The 24,638-nt window shown below is 34.8% G+C and overlaps 1 protein-coding gene across 2 annotated transcripts in view; it reads left to right on the top strand.

The window, feature by feature from the left end:
- ANTXR2 (ANTXR cell adhesion molecule 2) overlaps window positions 1–19,491 on the top strand; it is a 148,402-nt gene extending 128,911 nt beyond the window's left edge. For both annotated transcript variants that reach the window (XM_039220015.1, XM_039220014.1), the window contains one exon: window positions 17,529–19,491. In XM_039220015.1, coding sequence (XP_039075946.1) covers window positions 17,529–17,567 — 39 coding nt within the window. In that variant the 3' untranslated portion in view covers window positions 17,568–19,491. The remainder of the gene's footprint in view (window positions 1–17,528) is intronic.
- The last annotated feature ends 5,147 nt before the right edge of the window (window positions 19,492–24,638 follow it).

The raw sequence follows: 24,638 nt of genomic DNA, 5'->3' as shown, positions 1-24,638 counted from the left end.
CACTATTAGAAAGAACTGCTGTAGAACTCGCTCCTGTCCTGGGCCCTGGGGCCTGTCTCTGTTGGAGACACTCGTGGTGGCACCAGAATTAAGAACAGCTAAGGAGAACTTTAGCCTTCACTAACAATAGCTAAGGTCTTTACATTTTAATCTTTGATGACCCAGTCAGCTAGCCCAGTGGTGGCTACCTATGTTCATCCCAAATAAATGGCAGCTCCTGAATTTGGACCAGTGGATGGGCAATGGGGGAGAAGACTCCCTACGAGGGCCAGCTCAAATGACAGGGAACAGAACACAGGCTGGGGAAACCAGCAGCTCCTTTCCCTCCTACTCTCAATTAAGAGGATAATTAAGTGTTCGACTCTGAACCACTTATTTCCCTGCTATTACATATGGTTAAGATTTGGTTGCTTCTGCTAGCATCTATTTGGGTTAGGACAGAAATATATCTAAACTAGAATTTTGAGTTAATTTTTAAAGTGTCAGATATTTTCTTGGCTATATGTCTTATAAAAATATATATTAACCAATAATTGTTTCTTTTTTACATGCCATCATTAGTTTTATAACATTAAAATAAATTGACCAGTGGTGATAAATAAAATAATCATGTTAAATATTCAGAGATAACCATGTATTGGGAATTTATAGTAAAATTTTTATATTTTAGTATATTAATAAGTGTTTTTATTTAACCATAAATATTCCATAATATTCCTAACTTAATTATTATTGGTATATGGGAATTTTTTATTTTTGTATATCTTGAATTCACCTTATCACTGACTTCTACAAATTATGCTATTTTGGCTGATTTTAAAATCCTATAAATAATAATTATTTATTGTGGTAAAATACGTATCACATAGTTTTATACTTTTAGCCATTTTTTGTGCACAATTCAGTAGCATCAAGTACATTGACATTGTTTTGTAACCATCACCGGTGTTCATCTCTAGAACTTTTTCATCATCCCAATTAAACAATAACTCCCCCTTCTCCTATTCCCCTAGCTGCTGGTAGCCATTTGCTGTTTCTGTGAATTTGACTATTTTAGGTATCACCTAAAAGTGGAATCATACAATATTTGTCCTTATTTTACTTAGCATAATGTTTCCAGAGTTCATCCATATTGTAGCATGTGTCAGAAATTCATTCTTTTTAAGCCTGAGTAATATTCCATTGTATGCAAATGCCATGTTCTAGTTATCCATTTATCTGTCAATGGACTTTTGAGTTGTTTCCTTTGGCTATTTTGAAAAATGCTGCTGACCACATGGGTGTGCAATAAGAACTGTACAAAACCTTCTTGGGGGGGGGTCCTTGCTTTCAGTTGTTTGGGGTATATTCCCAGCCATGGAATTGCTGGAACATATAATTCTGTGTTTAATTTTTTGAGGAATCACAATACTGTCTTCCACAGCGTGCCATTTTACACATCTCCTAGCAATGCGTGAGGATTCCAATTTCTCCACATCTCCAACACTTGGTTTTTGTCTATTTATTTATTTACCTATGTTTTTGAGAACAGCTGTCTTAATGGATGTGAAGTGAGATAATGATAAGGTTTTTTTTTTTTTTTTTTTTTAGTTTTTACTTTTCTACTTATTTTTCCCATTTGTAAACAGGTAGTATGTACTTCCAACTCAGGCATTTTGCTTGGCATGGGAATACAAAGATAAAAGACTTATGTGATAAATTATGGTAACCTCATAGCAGCTTTCCCATATAAGAAACATAGTTGGATTTCTTAGTTCATTTAAAAATATCTACAGACATGTTATGTTCAGCTGTCTCCACATTTGATGAAATTGATTTATTTTTAAAATAAAATAGTTACTTTCACTTGCAAGTCTTTACAGATCTTTATAAATTCTCATTTTCCTTTCTCAGCTTAAAATCCTATCTCTTAATTTGCTTCAGTATGGCAACCATCTCACTTCTCTTTCCACTCACATAAGCTAACACAACCTTCAAGATAGGAAGCTGACATGTGGTTTATAAAATAATAAGGGTTAGAACTCGAACCTTACTTCTGACATCATGTTAGACACATTTCCTATCTCATTGACAACATGGTACAATAAACTGTTTTCATGGACGTGATTGGGATTGCTGTGTTTTGGTAAGTTAAATATTTTGGTTAACTGAACTTTCTCAAAAACATGCACAAGAATATACAAATCTTAAATGGATTATTAATTCATACAGAAATTGGATTCAGATTCTCACTCACAAATATTGGCCGATTCATTCAATGCATATGAATCGCTATTAATTCAGCACACCCTTGGCCATCTTGAAAGTTTTCCAAAGCCATCACTTTGAATCCATTTTTAATGTACAGTTCTCCAAAGGTAAATAACTTAGGACATTGAAGTGACTGTTTAAGAATACTCCGATTGGTGGAAGGTAGCTTCTAAGATCATTTTGTTCGGTAGAATTTGTCTTTTTCCCATAAAAGTGAAAAGCAACAAAAGAAAAATGCTTGCTTTAAAAATTTCGTCTTGAGAATAGCTGAATGATGTTAAATTTTCTTTGTCAGACTTTGGTTGCTCAGTACTTACTTTTTCGTGGACACCACTCCTGTGATAATGCAGTTAAGTGGATAGATGAGGGTCATTATACTAATAGTACTGGTAGCTGTTAATTAATTTATTCACTGGCTGATTTATACAAGTGTTATTTTTAGTATTGCTCAGTACAAAATGACCCCAAGTCATACAAAGAGAAGGATTCTCTTGATATAATCCTTTAAAAAGTCTGTGAATAAATTTGGTAGAACCTGAACAATAAACCATCAACTGTGGAAATTTTAAGTCCTGAAGGTTAGTATGATTACAGTAAAGAGATTATGTTTCAGTTAGTTCTGAGTCTCAGTAACCTTCATGATTTGAAACTACCTAAAGTAGCTTTAGAACCAATATTTGAGCCTGGAATTCAGATTTTCTTTTTCTTATTTCCATATGCTCTGTTTCAAGGGTATGTTAAATTGTACATTTACAGCTAGAAGTACCAAAAATCCACATAAAAATATGTTTTCTTCATTATCAAAAGCTTCAATGCCATCATCATTTGGGGGAAAAAAACTGAATATAATTCAAGTCTATAAAACAGACTTTTAATAGCACCAAGTAGAATGAACTTCTGGCTTCCTTTTGCAAGGGGCATTGATGTTGTCAGAAGAGAATAAAAACGCTGATACGATTGTCCATGTTTGGGGTTTGCCAATACCAGAATATTTTATTCATTCAGTGTTCTCTAAGTTCCAAAGATAGGTGTTGACTTTGACGAAAAAATACAATGATATATATTTAGAATGACCAATCTTTCACGTTTAGATCTAAAAATGTGCTGCTGCAGTTGGGTTTCTCTCAGGGATGCCAGTCAAGCAACACATTACATTGTCATCTCACATAGCCTTTCTATCTGTGATGATAGGATGCCAGGTTAGAGGATGACAACCTGGCACAGCTTTTATTATGGCATTGTACTGATGCATGACTACCTTGCTTTTGTTTCAGTCAAAGAGATGCTTTAAAGCGGCAGCGTTTTGAAAGTGAATTTTCATTGTCCTATTTAAATAGCGTACCAGAGGCCGAATTCAAAGAAAGCAAGCTTTATGAACATTATTATTTTTTGCAATTGTAAAAGGCAGTTTCTTGTCCTTTCCTTTCATGTTGCCTGACTCTGAAGAACATTCCTTGCTCAAGTCCTGCCATAGAATTAATACTTTCTAATACCCTCTCACCAAAGGAAGAATAACTCCCATAATGCAATGCAGGTTAAAGATGTATTAGTTGACATTGATTTATCAAGTTATATTTATTCTTTTAAAGCATGTTCTCAATCTTTTTAAGCCCAAATCTTTCTTTTTGACGAAGAGCCCAATATGCATTAAATCCTCAACTTTCACATTTGTCAGCAAATGCCAGCAGTGGTGAGAGTGTTTTAAAAATGTGTGTTTTGGAAAATCTGCATAAATTGTGTTGTATTATTTTCAGATTCAATGATGTTAGTAACAAATGTAGAATAATCCCTCCTTGATGCATAACTTAGTCTCCAGAATTTTTTAACACATGTAGAGATAGCAAGTGGTATGCCACTTGTGTGGAGAAATATCATATTTCTTTAAATATTGATTTCTTTGACAGAGAATAGCTAAGGGATAATGGAAAATAAATGCTCAGGAAATCAGTTAATTAACTGGGCACTGATTTAATGTTTCACTGCTTCATAATATGTTTACATGTGGTTGGGTTGCTCGTAATGACTACTTTCTGCTTGTCAAAACATGTGTTGATTTAGATCTAAGAATCATAATGGACTTAGAATATATACTTTAATCTGTATCTTCTCTGTTGGTGGTTTCAAGCATGAAACAGACCTCACTTTCTACCATCTGCTCTCCATTTAAAATTGACATAAAGTTCAGTTTCTCTCTAATGCCTCCTTGTTTCCCAGCTTAGAACAATTCTATCCTGTGGCTCAGCCGTCTCCCTATTCTGCCTACCCATTGACCTGGCATATAGGAAATGGGACATCTGGGATGGCTTGAATATTTATGTCTCAAAAGCCAAGACGACTTTTGCCCATGGTATGATGGCCACTACTGCTTAATTACGTCAGTTAGCAAAAACTGAAGTATAGTTTTATTGTTTTGTATTTTTATGTTTAGGCAAGTAACTGTTTTATTTTATAGCTTGCTAATCATTGTCTTATTAGATTCAACTATCTCAATATTTATATGGATATCAGTGTCAGTAACATGTTTCAGATAGATAGTCGTTGCATAGGTTAAATTTAATATTTCAAACCCAGTGGTTATTAACTCAGCAAATATTGTTAAGCACTTAAACTGTGGGGCGAACACTGTCTTAGACATTTGCAAAATGGTGATGGGGAAAAAACATGGCGCTTGTAGTCTAGGAAAGAAGATAGAACTTAAATACTTAGTTTTCTTTGTTAAAAATAAATTAGGAGAGCTGTTACAATGCTGAACAAATTTGGCTCTCATCTAGAGTCTCTATTTTTTGTAGTAGGATAAGATACTGGGCTAATAATATAATTTTTGGTTTAGAGAATCATTTTGGTCTGGAATATCAGAATTTGTTTTTCTAAACTAACTGAAAATTGAATCTATATTCACATTAGTGTATCTGTATATCTTCCTGTCTGTTCATCTATTTATCTATCATCTATCATGTTTTGCACAAACATTAGACCAATACTTGTAGATAGACCTAAACTCTACCTTCTAGTTCAGGGATTTATGTTGAGTAATTACCTGTAGACAGTCAAATGGAGGTTAAATAAAGCCAATTGCTTTTTGTTTCTTGACTCTTCAATATACATGTCTTCATCTTCTTTGAGTTCCATGGATCAAGAGGCAAACAGTCCTTTGAATACAGAGGTAACTTATTACACACAAGTGAGTAGTTAGTAATTGGAAACACTATCATAAATATGTTTGTTCACTTATTTGAATGCATCTTTATGCTTTTATGTGTGTGTTTAAACTTTGAAAGTTTATTCTTTCTGTTTGGGGAAATTATGTTGGATTAATTATATCTCCTGAGATGGTCTAATATTTCCACAATTACTTTTAAAATCAGTGTAGTTAGTTGATGTGTTATGTAGAATAGGAATGCCTATATTGATTAAGGGACAAAATTAATGCATGTTTAGTTTCTTTTCAAACTGTGAACAAGTGATTCCCATTAAATACCATTTTATTCTCACTGATCAGTGAAATGACATCTGGGTCATAGTGGTATCTATCTTTGCAATATAAATCCCTGTGGCTATGTTTGAAAGGGGCCTGCACATAAAAGTAGGGATAGATTTCATGCTGATATCAGCCTAATTCTAGTATATACAATTTAAGGTGCCTCTTGAAGTTTTGTTCTCCATAGTATAAGTTTAGTCATAAATGTAGTCATTTGGCTGCTGCGCTAACAGTCTAGAATGTAGAGGTACAATGTGAAGAATTTTAATCCACGTTACTTAAATGTTATAGAAAGGCATATATAGTTTCCTATCATACATTTCAATATTGGTCTCTAATAAATATGCAAAATTAAGTCCTGACTTAATTTTTTGGTTTTGGATATCTTCTCAGTAGATATAAAAATGACTTCAGCAGTTGTTTAAAATTGTTTTTTCCAAGGGCATCTGGGTGGCTCAGTCAGTTAATTATCTGACTCTTGGTTTTGGCTAAGGTCATGATCTCATGGTTAGTGGGTTCAAACCCCGTGTCAGGTTCCATGCTAACAGCATAGGGCCTGTTTAGGATTCTGTCTCTCTTTCTCTCTGCCCCTCACCCTCTCATGCTCTCTCTCTCTCTCTCTCTCTGTCTCTCTCTATTGCTCTCTCAAAATAAATAAACTTAAAAAAATAAAATTGTTTTTCCGAAATTTGATAAAAATAAGTACAATAAGTATTATATATATTTTTATATATATTTGTTGAATGCATACATATACCTTCTCTTAAGACTGAATGCCTGGAATGAGTTCATAAATATTTGCTATGCTGAAAGAACACAGTATCAGAGTAACTAATTTTCCAGCTGAAGTGATAGGCAGATTTTTCATAAAAAGTTTTTATTTATAATCTTCTAGAAAGTAATCTGTAATTGCCCTTCAAAATGAGGCTTTAAAAACCATACATTTCTATAAAGCATCTTTGATATTATCCATGCAGTATCAATTTAAAAATTTGAAGTGAAGTTTTTAATAATTGGTTTTCTTTGAAAAATCTTAGTCTCAAATTAGCTGGGAATTTAGCTGTCTGATAAATGACACAAAGAACTGTGAATACTTTTTTTTTTTTTAATATTTTTTATTTATTTCTAGGAGAGAGAGACAGCGTGAGCAGGGGAGGGTCAGAGAGAGAGGGAGTCACAGACTGAAACAGGCTCCAGGCTCTGAGCTGGCAGTCAGCACAGAGCCCGACGCGGGGCTCGAACCCACGAACCGCGAGATCATGACCTAAGCGAAAGTCGGACGCTTAACCGACTAAGCCACCCAGGTGCCCCAGAACTGTGAATACTTTTAAGTAGAGAGAGCTAATAAAAATCTGTGTGACTCAAGAGCAGGCTGAATTCATCAACATATGTTTAGTTATTAATTTTTGAGCGTGACAACACATACTGTTTTATGGTCCCAAAAGTGAGGATTTAATTCTTAGAAATTTAACTTATCCAGGGATACATCATTGCATCCTTAGGGTCATATACATGAGGAAAATCTCTCAATGAATATTTTTCAGTGCTAATATGTATAAGTATTCAGGATTTCTTTTAAATGTGACAAAAGCAATCTGAAAAGACAAATTTTTTCAGTGCCTAATTTTCTAGGAAAAAATCCATGAATTACCTGTAATTTTTTTGCTCTGTAATATTAACGTAAAATTTTAAATCTAGAAATACTCTAGTGAAAATTGGTATTTTCACATGGCATTTTTCCACACTAAGTAAATTAATTTATTCTATTTCTCCCCTGATTAACACTAGTGATTTAATATACCTTTCATTTGGATTTTTAAAACATTTTCCTAAATGCATAATTCACATATGAATTGAGTTTTCAGTTAGCCATTATTTGATATAATGGTGAGTATTTGAGTTCTTTAGTATGATATGGTCTGTTGAGTGTGTGTGTGTGTGTGTGTGTGTGTGTGTGTGTGTGTAAGAAAGGGACAGAGGAGAGGAAGGAGGGAGGGAGGGAGAATATTTCGCTACATGTGAATCTTAAGAACTTTGAAAAGTAACTCATTTAGCAGCTTAATTCTATCTACTGTAAAAGAGCTGAGGGGGATCCAGATGTTAATTTCGTATAATTAGTAACTTTGGTTTTAAAAGGGAGGATTTATAGCAGTTACCCTACAAGGCTTTGCGTGATAGGATCGCTGCTTCCTCTCTGACCTCATCTTCCACTTTCTCTATTGCTCAATCTACTCCTGCAACACTAGTTTACTTGTCCATAGATATGCCAGAGGTACTTTTACACCAGGGCCTTTGCACTTGGTTTCTCTAACAGAATTATTCTTCCATAGATAGTCACAGTTTCATTGACTTACTTTGAATCTCTGCTCTAGCGCTATCTCAACATTTTTTATACAATTACAACTCCTCCAGCAATGGTCCTGACACAGACTGATATATACTGATAGTGTGTACCCCCTTACTCTGATTCAGATTAAGTTTTTTCTTTGGGCATGGCTTCTTCACAAGTGGTGCTGTGCACTTTATAATGTATCACATCGATTGTTCTACTATTAGGTAGCCAAGATAGATCAGAGAACGCAGGTTGTAAAAGGCTGATCCATCATATTGATTATTATATATTTTTAACATGACCCATGTTAGTGTTTTATAAATTCATTTTATTTTGGCATAATGTGTCCTAGACTCATCTTTTACATTTTCTGCTTTAAAACTAGAATAAACCATTCAATTCCAAAGAACCCAAGATGTTTTTAGTAGATAATGGTATCTAGAGAACACATTTTGAGTATTAGGGGTGCTAATTGTTACTGGGCTGTCTTGCTTTTAAGCATTTCAGTACACATAGCTAGAAAATTGAATAGTTTTGAAAAATATTATGAAATTATTTTGGTATATTTTCAATTTTAGCTTAGCATTAAGAGCTCTTACTGAATATTTTAAAATTTATACTTGTACCTCTTTTACCTTACATGAAAAATCTTGGCCTTAACAGTACTGATGTACTTATTTGCTTTAATCTGTCAGATACATACCTATAAATTAATAATAAAGTACTATTAGTAAAATTAAGATGGATTAGAAATAAAACTTTGCTGCTCTGTTTATCTTTGGATTATAATCTGTAGTTGGTATACAGGCAAAATACTCTTTTAGTCACTTGAAATACTTATTTTCTGGATGTAGTTATGCATCCAATTCATTTGTTTTAGTCTCCAGTTCTTACATCCACAAATTTGATTTGTATTTGTTCTATCTATTCTTCATTCTGTTTCTCCTTTTCTGCCCTCTTTTGTGCTAATATAGCCATTTTTTGTAATCCCTTTCATCTTCTCTCTTAACTAGATTTTTCTGCTGTTACTTTGTGGTTGCTGTAGAGATAACAATATCCTTTTTGAATTTTTCGCAATTCATTATCAAATAATATAGCAGTTTAAGACCAATATGTAAACATTACAATGGCCTAATTTCCATTTCCCCCTCTAACTCTGTGTGCTTTTATTGTCAGGTATTGTAATTCTACATATGTTAGAAATTCAATAATAGGATATTTTTGCTTTAAGTAATCAATGGGTGTCATAAAGAAATTTCATTTATTTTCTATGTTTGTATTTCTTCTTTATTCACATATTTCCTCCTCTGTTTTTCTTTATTTCTTCCTGCAACTCTAGGCTTCCATCTAGTGTCTTTTACTTTAGTTTCAAGAACTCTTAGCACTTGTTATCATTGAAGTCTCTTATAGATACATTTATGTCAGGTTTTGCTTATCTTAAAATGTTTTTATTTTGCCCACATTTTTGAAGGGCATTTTCTCTGGATATGGAAATTTAGGTTGATTTACCTTCCCTCAACCCCATTTAGCATATTTTGGGGAATTCCATTGTCTTGTGTCATCCACTGTTGCTGATAGAAAGTTAGCCGTCCTGCTTGTTAGTGTTTTCTTTGTATGTAATGTCTGGGAAGGGTGATGAGGGACGGAGAGGTATGTTTTTATGATATTCTTTGATTTTCATAACTTTTAACATTTGTTTCCTGATATAGTTTTCTGTGTTTTAATCCTGTTTGAGGGTCACTAAGTTTCTTTGATCTGTAGGTTTATGCCTTTCATCAATTCTAGGACATTCTCTGCCATTATTTTTTAAAGTTTTTCTTGTCCATTATTTCTCCTCTACTTCTGGGTCAACAATTACTCATTAATCCATTAGATATGGCCCCCAAAGTCTCAGATTCTCTTTAGTTATTTTTTTCTTTGTTTTTCAATTTGATCAATTTCTATACCCCTACCTTCCAGTTTAGTAAGCTTTTGTTGTGCTAGGTTGTCTATTTTACATGAATCAAAAACATTATTCTAACATTACATTTTCCTCTCTAGTTTTTCCATTTCATTCTTATTTGCAGTTTCTGCTGAAACTCACCATATTTTTATGCATGCTACCTATCTTTCTCATTAGAAATTTTAATACTTTTATCATAGTTATTTTAAAGTTTGTATCTATTAGCTGCAGATTTCCCTATATTGACTGTGTTTTCCAGTGATTATGGGTCATATTTTCCTACTTCTTTGTGTGTACTATAATCTGTTAATTTTATGCTGGGCATTGTACATAAAAATAGAGACTTAGATAATATTTACCTCTAGAAACATAGATATCACTTCTTCTGTTATAATGTTAATCTGTAGCTAAGCTGGGTCAGTTTGTTGCCATTTTGGTTATTTTTAGTTTTCTATTGGCTTAACAAATTTTGAAGGCAGGATCAGGGATTTTTTTTTCATCAGAGCTCTCTTTCTCTCCCTCTCTGTTTTACAGCCCACCGGTGAGCTTTGTGGCTAGCAGAGGAGTTTTCTTTGCTCTCCAGCTGTCAGTATCACATCCCCTCACTCACACCCTCTGCCACTTTCTGTATCTTGGGAGACCACGTTCCATATTGATTCCTGCTTACAGCCTTTGACTGGCCAATGCTTTGCGCTCTCAGAAAACCTCATGAAACTTAAAGGGATTTTTCTCAGTTCTCCTGTTTTCAAGTTTCAGCAGGCTGCTAAGGCCCAGGTGCTTCAGAGTTATTTTTCTCATCCCTCTTGCCATTCCCCACACCTTCAGTGATTTGCTTCCTTTCCCTGTGGGAAGGTCCGTTTGGAGAGGGAAATATTTCTCTTTCTTCCTGCCTTTCTCCCATCTTTAGTTGACTACTCTCTTGTTCTTGGGGAAAACCTCATGTACTATGGAGGGATTTCCCTCAGCTTTCCTGCCATGTCTTCAGTTTTTGGCAGAGTTCTGACTTGTACTTAGTCAAGGCTATTTTAGGTTTATTTTTAGGGATTTCTTTTCTATTGAATTTTTTTGCAAATGGGAAATATTTATGATTGCATTTGATAGCATATAACAAGATCTGTTCAAAGATCTCCTTTACTTCCTCATCCTGGTCTCACCCTGGGTCCCCTTTCCACCTATCAGTAACTGCTTTTATTTTCAAAGCAAATATTGGCTTTTTCTTTCCATTTGAAAATACAAGTGTATATAAATTCTAGTGTATTTTTATTCTTTGTAACATAAAATATAGCATAATTTATAGACTATATGCAGTTTGCTTTTTTTTCTCCATTAATAGATTCTGGCCATTATTCTTTAATAGTACAAAGAGATCTCCCCCACTCTTTTAACAGCTGTATATGATTTATAATATTCTATTATCTATCTATATCTTACAGTTTATTCATCTTGTCTCTTACTGATGGGTATTTGGATAGTTTTCAGTCTTTTGTTACATGCCCATAATGTTACACTGTGCATGTATAGAACTTATACTTTGTTTTTCTATAGCTTTAAGTTATATTTTTTAAGTAGTTATTTTTTTACATTGGTTTAAGACCTAAGATACAATTAGTACCCTAATTGAGATTAGAAAGAGGAAAATCATTCCTACACTACTTTTGTGTCCAAATGAAACAATGTATGGAATTCTGGTTTTACATAAATAATTCTACTGGACATTTACTTCCCATTACAATGTATCATGAGGCCTAAGAACATATTGCCAGCAATGTTCTTTGAAAACCATCAAAATTACATAAATATATATCAAGTAATAACTTTAAAGAGTCAATATCGTATCTGTTTATTGTGAAGTATGGGTTAGATACTTTATTAACTTTTAACTATATGCCTGAATATCAAGAAAAATTAAGAGACCTGAATATTTACAAAGTAAATGTTAAACAGTATATGTAGAGTCACTAAGATTTTGCAGGTGCCATAATAGAAAGAAAAGGGGGGGGGAAGCATTTGAAAGCAAATTTGTCAAGCAAACTCAGCACTTCACTTCATGACATCTAATGAATATCCATATGGTGTGTGGTCTGTACCGTAAATGGGACATTTATAGGTTGAGTTTCCATTACAAAAGAGTATGTGGAATTTATATACTTTTAGTTGGAGCAGAGGATAGTAAAGATTCTCTCATATATATACACATACACATATGTGTATATATTGTAAAATTTTGTGTGTTTACATATATGAATTGCTCTCTTGATATATATCATATATAGATAGATCTTGTTACACGTATAGGGGAAAGAGAGAAAGATGATAGTATGTGACTTCTCTTCAGTCTTGTACCTTCAGTTGCTGCAGAAAATCTCCACCCAATGAGTCTATTGTGTCCTCAGGTTGACATTCTTTCCTGATAATTATGATTTTCTGGACCTCTTGAATTGTTTTGTGTCTGTTTCTATATGTATTTGTACTTTGTACACAATTTTAAATTTGAGTCACTATTTACTGTTGCACAAAGCACGAAGGTTTAGTAAATTTAAGAGTGAAGATATAAATAAATCAGCTATCTGTGTTTGAAAAGTCTAAACTAAAGTGCAGTTGTATGCTTCAGCTTGTCAATGGATATTTATGAGGTGAGCATAATACTATAACAGTTATAGCAGTGAAATATATCCTGTGCAGATAGCTAGTAAAGGAGTTCACAAGCGTTAATGCCAGCAGAATTTTAATGCTCAAGAGATTGGAAACATGACAGTTGCTCTGACTAACACTGCTCTTACTGGCTACAGTGAAAATAAGTGGGTGAAATCAGTTTTCAAATATCGCAAAAGGTTGGGGTCTACATACTTAACCAACAGCAAATATGTCAGTTTCGACTATTATCTTGTTTTCATCTCTTGGTTTACTTAACTGAAGGGCAGTAACAACACCAAGCACTTTTATTTGGGGGCATCAATTTCCCTTTCCCACTTCTTATGAGACCCAGAGAAGTTATTGCCAACAAGGATTTCTGGAGAAGTGTCAGTGAACTTCTTACTCTAATAAATACTTGTTAAATGCCTGAAAATCACTTAAGTGATGTTAAAGCTGACAGATCCTAATTGTGAATTTAGACTTTGTTATGACCAGAGTTTTATTTATGATTTATCTTTGGTACCTTCTGTTCCTTCTTAGGTGGAGGGAAAGTCAATAATGGAGTAAAGCTTCTGCATAGAGTTCTATTCTAATAGATGAATCGAGATGTTAATGTATTTCAAGTTTATGTAAAGAATCATATTGTGTTGATTTTTTTTAGAAGCCAAAGAACACAAAGTTAAGCTTTCAATCTTTAGATCTAGGATATTCTCGTAAAACTTTTGGGATTTTATGAAGAATAGTATAGGTTTAATATGATTACAAGTTTAAATTTCAGGTTCATATTAGTTATCTAAGTTAACTAAGATTAACTTCAAATTAATAATTATTTGACATCAGCTCTCTGCAGAATACTTCATTAAGTCCCACCAGAATAAGAAAAAGCAACAAAGAAGGGAAGTAAACATGATATTATCTTTCGGTATAAGATAAAGGTTGAGTAATTCATTTTTTGGAGGGTTTTGAAGATTTACCTGAATATGGAGTCTTTATGTGTAAGAAAGTTGAGAATTAAGAAAGAAATATATGTTAGTTCACATTTAATTATACAGGGTCTACTTCTAAAGAAATCATAAGAAAAAAATATATATCATAAAACTACAGAATAAAAAGAAAGAAAGAATTATGGGCCCAAGTCAAACTATAGGTATACTAGAAAATGAACACTAATAGTGGTTTAGCTTCTAGCTTCTAGAACATCATATGCCTGAGTTTTTTGAAAGCCAAGTTACGAACAGAAAGGCTGAGTTATATAGTTGCCATTATATAATATAAGGGAAGCACATAAACTTAACCAGAAGTGGCAAGCTTTATCCTAGCTGGCTCTTAATTTCAAGAATTAATCCCTTATTCTCTGTGTTCTCAGTAGCAGTTTTCCAAAATGCAAAATTCTCTTCATATGACCAAAAGTCATCTGGGCTCTCCATAGGACCAAAAGATGAGGGAATAATGCTGCAGTGGTGTCATAGATCTAGGAAAGCAGGTCTAAAGAAGAGTAAAGGAACCACGTTCAGATACGTAAATAGCTTATCGGTGACCTGCCTTAGCATAAGCATGTATATCTTGAATAACAGTTATCAAAATGTATTTTTAGTACAAATATAAACAAAAACTTGACATGAATTGCAACTTAAAAGGTAGGTGACAGTGGAATTCCTTGAGCCAGATGAGGATGGAGGGGCTTGCAATGTGCCAGCCCATCCCCTTCGTGTGCACCATGCCAGCCATGGTGACCCCAGAGGCACCTTATAGAAAACTCAGGGCTTCAGGGACTATCGTATAAAACCTGACATAGAGAAACACATGGCTGGCTTTTCACTTAGAAGTTGCCTTTTGAAGACAGTTTTGCCAAATCATCTGGAGAGAAAGGATTCCAAAGTTATCACCATTAGTGCCAGAGGTATAAATATTCGACATTGTTGATTTAATAGAAAAATATGTGCCCCTAGATACCAGGCATATGGTTAGAAAGATTGATGCAGTATAAAAATTGAAGAGCTTTTCTATATTCTTATTTAAATATATTCAGTCCCAGCATGCATAGCATTTCAGATAGGCTGTGTGTGTGCATTTGTGTGCACACACATAAACACATTTTTAAAAATTAGATCACTGTTTGTGACCTGAACAAGTGGTTGAACAGGCATTTCATGGAAACTCTTAGAACTGTGTATCGTAAGAATGAAGCATTGACTGTGGATTATAAAATGTATTCACATTGGCTTGTGTCATGCTCATGCATGAGCATGCATGAGTAGAATTGCATTCAGATGGGTTCGACCAGGATGTTACCTATAAATACAACCCAGAGATGAGTAAAAAGTGATCTATAAGAACATTGAATGCTGGAAAACTTTGCATAGTTCGTAGTTGATGGTAATCCCAAGAGTGAGTAGTCGACAGATTTCCCTGGGAGTATGATCCCTGATGGAGTACTGAATAAAAATTCCTTTCTGTCCAATAGTTCCCTTTTTTCTTGGTTATCATTTGTATCTTTCCCTTTTTAGGACTACTCTCTTCCACCATATCTGTATTTTCTCTCATTTTCCACTGCTGTATTTTTCTCCTTTGTAACACATTTTCTCTTTCAAATTTACATTTATTCTGTCTTCCTATTTTTGAGGTCTGATTATTATGTATTCATTCATTTATATGTTCATCATCCATCCATTCATTTGTTTCTAAGTGAATATTTATTACAAGGCTGCTCTATGTTAGATACTGCAGTGACACTATAGAGGACATACGATCCAGAAGGCTCCAGAAGATAATATTTTTATTAAAAAAACAGTCCATCACTGTTTTAATATGCATAGTTCAGAACTGTTTCTTATTACCCATAAAGCTACACTATTGTGGCTTGGAAGCACTGTTTTATTGCTTTGCCGAAACATTTATTAGTTTTGTCATTTTTTTCTACCTTTCCTCCTTAAAAATGTTTGGAAAAGGGATATGTAATGAAAATAACATTTTTAATGTTTCCATGGCTTTTGGTGTCATATTTAATCTGGAGAAGAGCATCTTTTCACTTAATATTCATTTTAAAGATCTTGTTTGAAGGTTCTAGACAGTACAAAAATATAGGCCGAGTCCATGACCTATGACAAAGGCATTTTGACCTCATTCTAAGATGGTCTTCTCTCTGCTTTTCTCCCACTCCCCTTTGTACAGCGATTATTTATAGACATTAGGTGTGAAATAGGTAATAAAATTGACAGTTGTAATGATGTTGCCTCCAAAACTATTTAGAAAATGTACATTTTTGATGAATTTCTGCCTTTTCAGCAAAAGCTAATGGAAATAAGTTTGCTTTTATACTTTTCTCTTTCTTCATTAATTTCCGAAATTTCTAAATTTATGGAGCAGACATTTTTGAGAGGAAAATGGACCAAAATCCTGTTTTTATGTTCTTTTTTTTTTAATATTTTTATTTATTTCTAGGAGAGAGAGAGACAGCGTGAGAAGGGGAGGGTCAGAGAGAGAGGGAGACACAGACTCCGAAACAGGCTCCAGGCTCTGTGCTGGCAGTCAGCACAGAGCCCGACGCGGGGCTTGAACCCACGAACCGCGAGATCATGACCTAAGCGAAAGTCGGATGCTTAACCGACTAAGCCACCCAGGCGCCCCCCGTTTTTATGTTCTAAGCTATCTTCTCCAACAATATTTGTTGTTTCTTTTGAATATTACCATGTATTGGGTATTTAAAACAAACTTATTGTTCACATTTAAAGAAAAATAAAGAGAAGTTCTAAACTCTGAAGTTATAGAGCAGATATTATGACAAATAGGAAAATCTCAGTGAGATGACAATCTTTCCCTAAAACTAGAAAGCAGTATGCTTAGCTTTTTGCCTATTGAGAAATCTGGATGTGGTTTATGTTGTACAGGATATCACCATGGCCATACCCAGGAGATGGAAAGAGGAGACCCATTATCAATAATTTAAAACTTTGTTTTCAAATAATTCTTGGATTATTTACAATTACATAGGAAACAATGTGTCTTCTTAACCTTCCTTGAAGTGCTAAGAAATTGGAATGAGAAAGTGAAATGTAGAAAGCAGAGGCACCTGGGTGGCTCAGTCAGTTGAGTGTCTTACTTGATTTCTGCTCAGTCATGATCTCGTGGTCTTGAGATCAAGCCCTAAGTCGGGCTCTGCACTGGATGTGGAGCCAGTATGAGATGCTCTCTCGCCCTCTCCCTCTGCCCCTCCCTGGCTCGCGCATGTGCACAGAGGTGGTCTCTAAGAAAAGGAAAAGAAAAGAAAAGATGAAATGCAAATAAATAGTCACCATTTGGAAAGAGCACACAATGGTGGTGTGTAGTTGCACACAGAGAAATGGTCAACAACAGAGGATGAGTTTTCTACTGTCTTTTGCAAAAGCCTGTTATAAAATGCAAACAGAAAGAGATGGCATCTCTTCCCTTCCTCCCTGCCTTCTTATCCTCAGTCTTTTACTACTTCTCAAATACATTCTTCATGTATACATTTTAGAAGCACCATTTTTATATCAGTTTTAAAAGCACCAGATTGCATAAAGGAATACTTTCATTTAAATCCCTTATAGAAGGAAACATAGGGTTTGGCTTTGATATTTTTATTGCTAAGATAGTAATGCTATACTTTAAATAGCAATAACATAGTTCTGTTTTACATAGTTTTTTCCACTCTAATTTACCATACGATTGTGTAGGTGAACTTGCTCTAGAAAAGTTCTGAATGAACCACCACCTTGCTTTGACCCAAGGGGAAGAAAAAATGGCTTCATACTTCATCTTAACTTTGACCCGTTTTGGGGTAATTGTCTATTATATCATGGTAGGAAAATTAGGTATTCTTATGCCTTTTTATAATTGCTTTCATATTTCAATAGTGATTTTTTCTTCTCTAGGGCCGGTGCATAAACTTCTCCCGAGTTCCGTCTCAGTAAAAGGAAAGCAGGAAGACCAAGAAGGTATGAAGATACATCTTCACACTGCTGATTTCCAACCACATGAAAAAAAAAAATATGCATTTCAGAAGTTTTTGGAAGAACAGCTTTATTCCTCTCAGTCAGGAAATGTTTTCTCTGCCTTCTGCTTTGCTTGCACCAAACATTTTTAAATACTTGTTCTGCCATCTACATGAGAGTTGATGGAACCCAGTAGTAACTCATGACTCATGACATTGAAAATAAAGACTAATGTTAATCTACACACTATGGTTTATACAAGAAAGTGCGTTTGAATGTGTAGAAGAGGAAAAAGCAGAAACGACAGCATGAAGATGATGTCAAAATAGGGACCACAGAACAACTCGCCGTGATGGATCCATAACGGAGAGAGGAGTGTTTTATATGGAAACATGGCGCTGGTGTTTTTACAGCACAAGATTGTTAGCCACGGGCAGAGTATGAAGTTTCTCACCAGGCGAAGCAAATAAAGGAGTCCATTGCCTTATAGCTATGTCGGATCACAAAACCCTCCTAAGTCCCCTATCACAATGTGCCTTACGGGAAGCTTCTGACTGGAAAATCTTGTCATTCTAACACTGAAAAGTGCACACGCATGACAAAATGTAGACAGGATGCCTCAAGGTGTTGGTAGCAAGCAAGATTTTGCCCTTTAGTTTTTGAAGACACCTTTCTTTCATTGTGCACCCGGGAAAAGAAGAAAATTAATAGAGCGTTATTCCACAGGAAGACAGCTTCTAAGCAGAGATCTTGAGTGGAGTTTAAGGGACTTGTGCTTCGAGAACTTATCCCTGGGATTGGTAGATATACCCTCTCTCTATGTTTAGGGTTTAGTAGTGCATAAAGCATTAATATCTGTAAACATACCAGGAGTTTGTTTTGCTTTTAATTTAAAGGAAGCAGTAACCACAAAGCTTCCGCTCAGGGTTTTTCCTTCCTCCAAGCCTCCAAGGGCTCTTCAGCGTCACAAGCCAGCAACTCTCTTTGCATGAAAATTTCAAAGTTTAATTAATATAATTAAAGGCAACAGCAAGCAGCAGCCTGTGAAGATTTTGCTCATCTTTTTTATGCCTTTTGACATTGAATGACCTATTACTGTATGCGCATTACTTGGATTTTGAGGGGCACTCTACCTTGGTGATGATTCAGTAGAGGAAAAAAGACCTCCTCTCATCAATTTATAAATTAAATTTTCAGGAGGATCGGCTACCACAAACCATCGAAATGTATGTATTATAATTTTTTAGAAAAACCACCATCGTGTCACATCGACGATGCCAAATTATGTTAGCGTGAGCAGAAACACTGTGGGGGAGGAAGAAGGCAGCAGCTGAAGAAAAAAGCTCAAATGATCTAGTCACTTTCGATACTGTACTTCAGATGCGAAATGGATATTCGACTCGAAACCTGACAAAGCGCGCCTGCTTTGATGTGAACTGGTATAGACAATGACCAGTGGCTGGGTCAGTGGGATGTCTCTCTGTGAGCACAAAGGCTTATCAAATGACACTAAAAATAAGTTCAACAACCATCACATTGGAAGGGAGAAGGTGAACATTTCATGTTTGGCGGGCATGTGAGTGCACAAGATGGAAACAGCGATTTGGAGCATCCCAGTATAATTACCCCCATTGTGCTCTTAATGGAAATTTCAAAGGACGGGAGTGATTCTGTTGGTTGGTGTCCAGATTTGTGGCAATGCTCCGAGAAGCCTTACTCATGCACACCCAAATATATGTATACGTGCATATCCTCTAGCTTGAATCTTTTGCTCAAGTTTATTTATGTCACTGGCTGGCTGGATCCAAAGTCATGTGTCTACATATTCATAAATAAAATTTTACCTATGCCTCTGCTACCATTTTCTTTAAGCCCACATAAACTCAAGCTTTGTTTGGTTAAATATATTATTGTCCTGGTCAGTTTCCGGACAGAATTCTGTTCAGTTCCAAAATGTCGCTTACGTTCACAAATGATACTATTGGCAGTACTTATCCATGGGTGCAAGTGTAACTTGGAAGCCAATATACCCAATGAGTTCCTGTAGACCTTTGTTCTACATTTTCATCTGGGATGGCCCTTCTTGCTGTTTTCTCAAACTGGCACTTCATTTCTGATCCTTGCTTACCCATAAATGGCATTTAAGAACACCAAAGATAGTACAGAAGCCAAGGCTGTTTCTTCAGTAGTTACTTGGAATGTGTCTACTATCGTATGGCTCACATATTGCATTTGTATTGCATTAGTATTTTGCTACATGAGCAATGTGAGTAGACCTCTGTCCTTAAAGGGCTAAATAGCTTTCTGTAGATTGTAATGTAAATGGGTTTCCAGTTCTAATACCACTATGAAGAGCTCTCTGTGAAGAGGGAGAAGCAATGGCCTGTACGTAGACTAAAAGAGTACCATTCATAAAGCTCAAAGACAGGTGGAATTTCATTGCACTTAATGATATGAACCAGATCTATGCTATTTTCTCTCATTTTGCTATCTAGCAAATAGAAGAATTTGCCTTGAAAAAGTACTCTTTTCTCACCAAAGAACTAAATCAAAAACCTCTATACTTTTTAGTCAGGAAAATAAAAGGTTAGAATAAAACCACTTCTATAAGTTTAATAACATTGTGTATATTTTATAGAGAGGAATTGGTCCTGTTTAATTTTCTGGACATAATGTCAGTCAAGATCTACTTTCTGTGTCTAAATGAGTACGTCTTTATCCGTAATCCATTTGTGTTGCATAAGGTTGCAACAACAATTAAGTGGGAAATGACTCCTAACTTATGTGTCTATTCCGCCTGGAAAGAAAGTTTTGAAGGCATCTATATATATTTCATAACAATGTCTGTTCTTTATGGATTTGATCCATAAATATTTATCTATCTGAAAACTTTGATACTTGGAATGTTTTCCTTAAAGCATTTGGTGCTCCAAGAAAAAACATTTGGTGCTAAGAGTTACAGCACTGATGCCTTTCCCCAAGTTAATTCTATTTTAAAAATTTATATTTCCTTCCCAATGAGATGCAGAGTCAAATTTGAGACCCTCCATTAAGTAGGGCGCAGCACATGCCATCTATAGATAATTCTTATTTTGACAAAAATATAGAAGGTTTAAACCTCCTATATTTCAGATTGTTTGAGAAATGATTTGCTTATATTCCTCCTGAACTTTATTTGAACCATTTAAAATCATAAATTATTCAATATCTGTTTTTCTAATAAATCCTTACTGTATGTAAGATCTGGGTGTCTCTGTGCAGTGAATAACTTTACTATCTACATACCACTGACCACTGTTTACTGCTCAGAGGCAATTTTTTGGTTTATCTTTAAAGTTAAAACACTGTCTGTATTATGGCCAAAAGGTGTCTAAAACATTTTGATTGATCATTTCACATATATTATTTTTGAATTTTAAGAGAGCAAAATATGATTAGGCCACATTTACAAGTGCTGTAAAGCACTGTAACTTCCTTATCTGTGGCAAAACCTGTGGTTAACTTCTAGTTCTAGATGGCATCACATTACTTTAGGAAGTTTATTAGTGTTTTATTACGAAAAAAAATTTGGTGGGTATATAATTCAGGAGAGAAATATATCCATTCTTTATTTTAATATGAAAGGAACTATAAAACTTAGAATCAGAAAACTGGCACACCTGTCGTATGTTTAAAGAAAGAAATGGGCAGGCGAGGCTGGAGAAGGGTGTCTGTAGGTGATGAAATGAGTGCAGCCGTGTATTCTAGTCATGGGGTTATATTAAGTCTTTGCTTAGTGAATTTCTGTGGCAGATTTCTGAAAACACTTTAATTTTGGTATATTACTACAGTTTCTAAGATCAAAGTCAGTCAAATTGGTCAAATGAAAAACAATTGAAAACGTAATGCAGCAAGCCCTGTGCTGTTTTTTATTTTTATTTTTAATGTTTTACTTATTTCTGAGAGAGAGAGAGAGAGACAGCATGAGCAGGGGAGAGTCGGAGAGAGAGGGAGACACAGAATCCTAAATCGGTTCCAGGCTCTGAGCTAGCTGTCAGCACAGAGCGCGACGCGGGCCTCGAACCCATGAACCGTGAGATCATGACCTGAGCCTGAGTCGGATGCTCAACCTACTGAGCCACCCAGGCGCCCCTGTTTTTTTTTTAAATGTACTTTATTTTTGTGCTTTTCTCCCAAAAGAAAATGTCGATTAAAAAGTACACAGTAGAACATGCAAATTTATATTAAACTGTTCAGATTACTTTACAAGAACTATATCAAGGTAGTGTGTGTGTGTGTGTGTGTGTGTGTGTGTGTGTGTGTGTGTAAGAAAGAGAGAGGAAGTCAGTGTGATGTGCTACACAGTCTTCCCATAGGAATCGGGTGATGGATATCCTAGCTCCTAGAGCTAGCCACAGGTAGCTTGCTGAAATTAAACTGATCAGCTTCTCAACCATAGACTAGAGATGGACTGGTGATATCTCAAGTCCCTTCCAGCTCTGACAGCATTTCTGTGAATACAGTCATATTGGAGGTTTTAGTACTTATGTATTTCATATTTTTAATGACTTGCCTCATTTGGAGGGCACCACAATATTAGCTCTGTAAACTTCCATTTAAGTACCAAAAAGACATTGAACCATAGTACATAATTTTATAATTAGCCATAATAGAGTAATTTCTCAGTTAATTTCTTACAACTAAAATTTGTCAAAGAGGCAACTGATAATAAAATTTATATCTGATGAATTCTCTGAAACGATGAGTAAAAGAATGGGAAGTCTATTTGTGTTTTTCACTCTGACTTTGCAGTCATAGCAGGTGCCCCAAAGTCATATATGAAGATGTACAGAAATTATTACAATATATTTATGCTACTAATTTTAATGAGGTACTGTGTATGCTGCAGAAATTAAATTATTCTTTAAGTTAACTGAAGTTAAGAAAAGTTAAACTTTTCTTTTCCTTAGTCAAAATTGGAAAACAATCTTAATTGACAGTAACTGTGCTTATGTTCCCCATAGGAAGTATTCAATGGAAGACATTTTACTGAGTCATTTGAATACTACTCAGGATATGCAGTATTCTAGAATTGCTAAATCTCCACAAAATTACCATTGTTTTATTGTAGAAGAAAACTTTGGAAGTAAGAATTAAAAGAAAATGGATGCTTAACATTGTCTCCTAATCACTGTAAAGTTATTTATGTTTTAGATGAATTATATTGGCAGGATTGTCAATGTCAGTGGACAATCCAAAGTTAGTTATAAAAGTTGTTAAGATGTACATTTAAGTAAGTCTCAATTTGGTTAGAAACATCAAGAGTTAATTTTCTAGAATGTATACTATCCAAAAGATATGCATTGCCTTTATGCACTAAAAGGCAAGGCGATTAAACAGTTTAGATGCAAAACAAAGGAACTGAGAGCTTCCAAAATCATAGATGATAGAAAAAGGAAATTGTTACATCATATGCTAAATTAGAAGCAAATGTAAACCCCTAGCCATGCTTTTGTACTTCGCCATCTGATTTGTGTAAGTAGCCAGGGAAAGAAGAACTCACAATATAAAATAAGATTGACTAGTTCTAGCAGATGACACCTGTAAATAGAAATTTTACCAGCTGAAATTCTGATGTGAAATGAGATGATTATCTTCTTTTGAGTTCTTTTTTTAACATCCTATAATCCAAAAAGTCTCTGTTAATTAAATAGAGCAATGACAGACCTTCATCTTCTTTAAATACTTTGTTTGTGTGAGGCTGTCACATGGGGAGAAAGATTATATTTTAAACAATATGTTCAAGTGTAAAATATCTTCAACAAATTCTTAATGTTAAAAAAAAGAAAGAAAGCTCCATGACTTTTGTAATTAATTTCATGGAATTCTTCATGAAGAGCTGAATATTTTAGAAGGCTTGAAAAGATTATATATATATATATATATGTAATATATATTATATATATATTTTAAGTTTTTAATGTTTATTTATTTTTGAGAGGAGGGGCAGAGAAAGAGAGGGAGACACAGAATCTGAAGCAGGCTCCAGGTTCTGAGCTGTCAGCACAGAGCCTGACATGGGGCTCAAACTCTGGGACAGCAAGATCGTGACCTGAGCCAAAGTGGAACGCTTAACCGACAGAGCCACCCAGGTACCCCTAAACATATTTTTCAAAAGGGTATCAGAGAGTATATTGGTAAATATTCAGAATGTTTTATCTCATTTTAAAGGACATTGGTATGATTAGAATAATATGGCACAACACTAAACACAAAAGAAAATCACAGTGGCATTAATGTTCAGTATCTCTGTATTCCTACAACCATCCAGAAAGCATTGAAATGATATGTTTATATCAGTGATTTTAAAAATGCAATTCAAATGATAAAGACCAATATGTAAGTGGTTTTAGAATTACTAAATCTATTGAACTGGTAGAGTAAAACTAGCGTACTCATCAAATTATTTTTACTAATTGTGTATAAAATGGAAGGGATTACTATACTTTAAAAATGATTCCCCTCAACTCTTCCAAAATCAGTCCAAAATTATCATTATGGTCATTATGCATATGTCTATAATTTCCAACTTGGAAAAAAAATTTTATATCAATTAAATTGGAAAGACAGGGCTCATATTACTTTTGTATTACTTCTGTCACAAATTATCACAAATAGTAGCTTAAAACACAGACTTATTTTCTTACAGGTCTGGAGGTCAGAAGTCCAAAATCAGTTTCAATCAGCTAAAAAGTTAAGGTTTCAACAGGATTCAATCCTTCTGGAGGCTCTGAGAGGAGAGTTTGTTTCCTAGTCATTTTCAGCTTCTAGTGGCCACGTGTAACCCTTGGCTTGTGTCCCCTTCTACACATTCTTGTGTCCCCTTCTGCATCATTCCAGCCTCAGCTACAGTCATCACATCACCTTTTGTTTTTCTGATTTCCTTCCTCAAAATCCTTAGCATAATCACATCTGAGAGTTCCTTTTGCCATGTATGGTAACGGTCACAGGTTCTGGAGATTAGGACATAAACATCTTGTGGGGAGATTATTCAGCTTACTACCGAGATTA

Source organism: Hyaena hyaena, unplaced genomic scaffold (genome assembly GCF_003009895.1).
Source record: "Hyaena hyaena isolate Hyena2069 unplaced genomic scaffold, ASM300989v1 scaffold_857, whole genome shotgun sequence".
NCBI lineage: Eukaryota > Metazoa > Chordata > Mammalia > Carnivora > Hyaenidae > Hyaena > Hyaena hyaena.
Note: the sequence above shows the minus strand (reverse complement) of the source record. Positions and strands in the feature narration are given on the sequence as shown.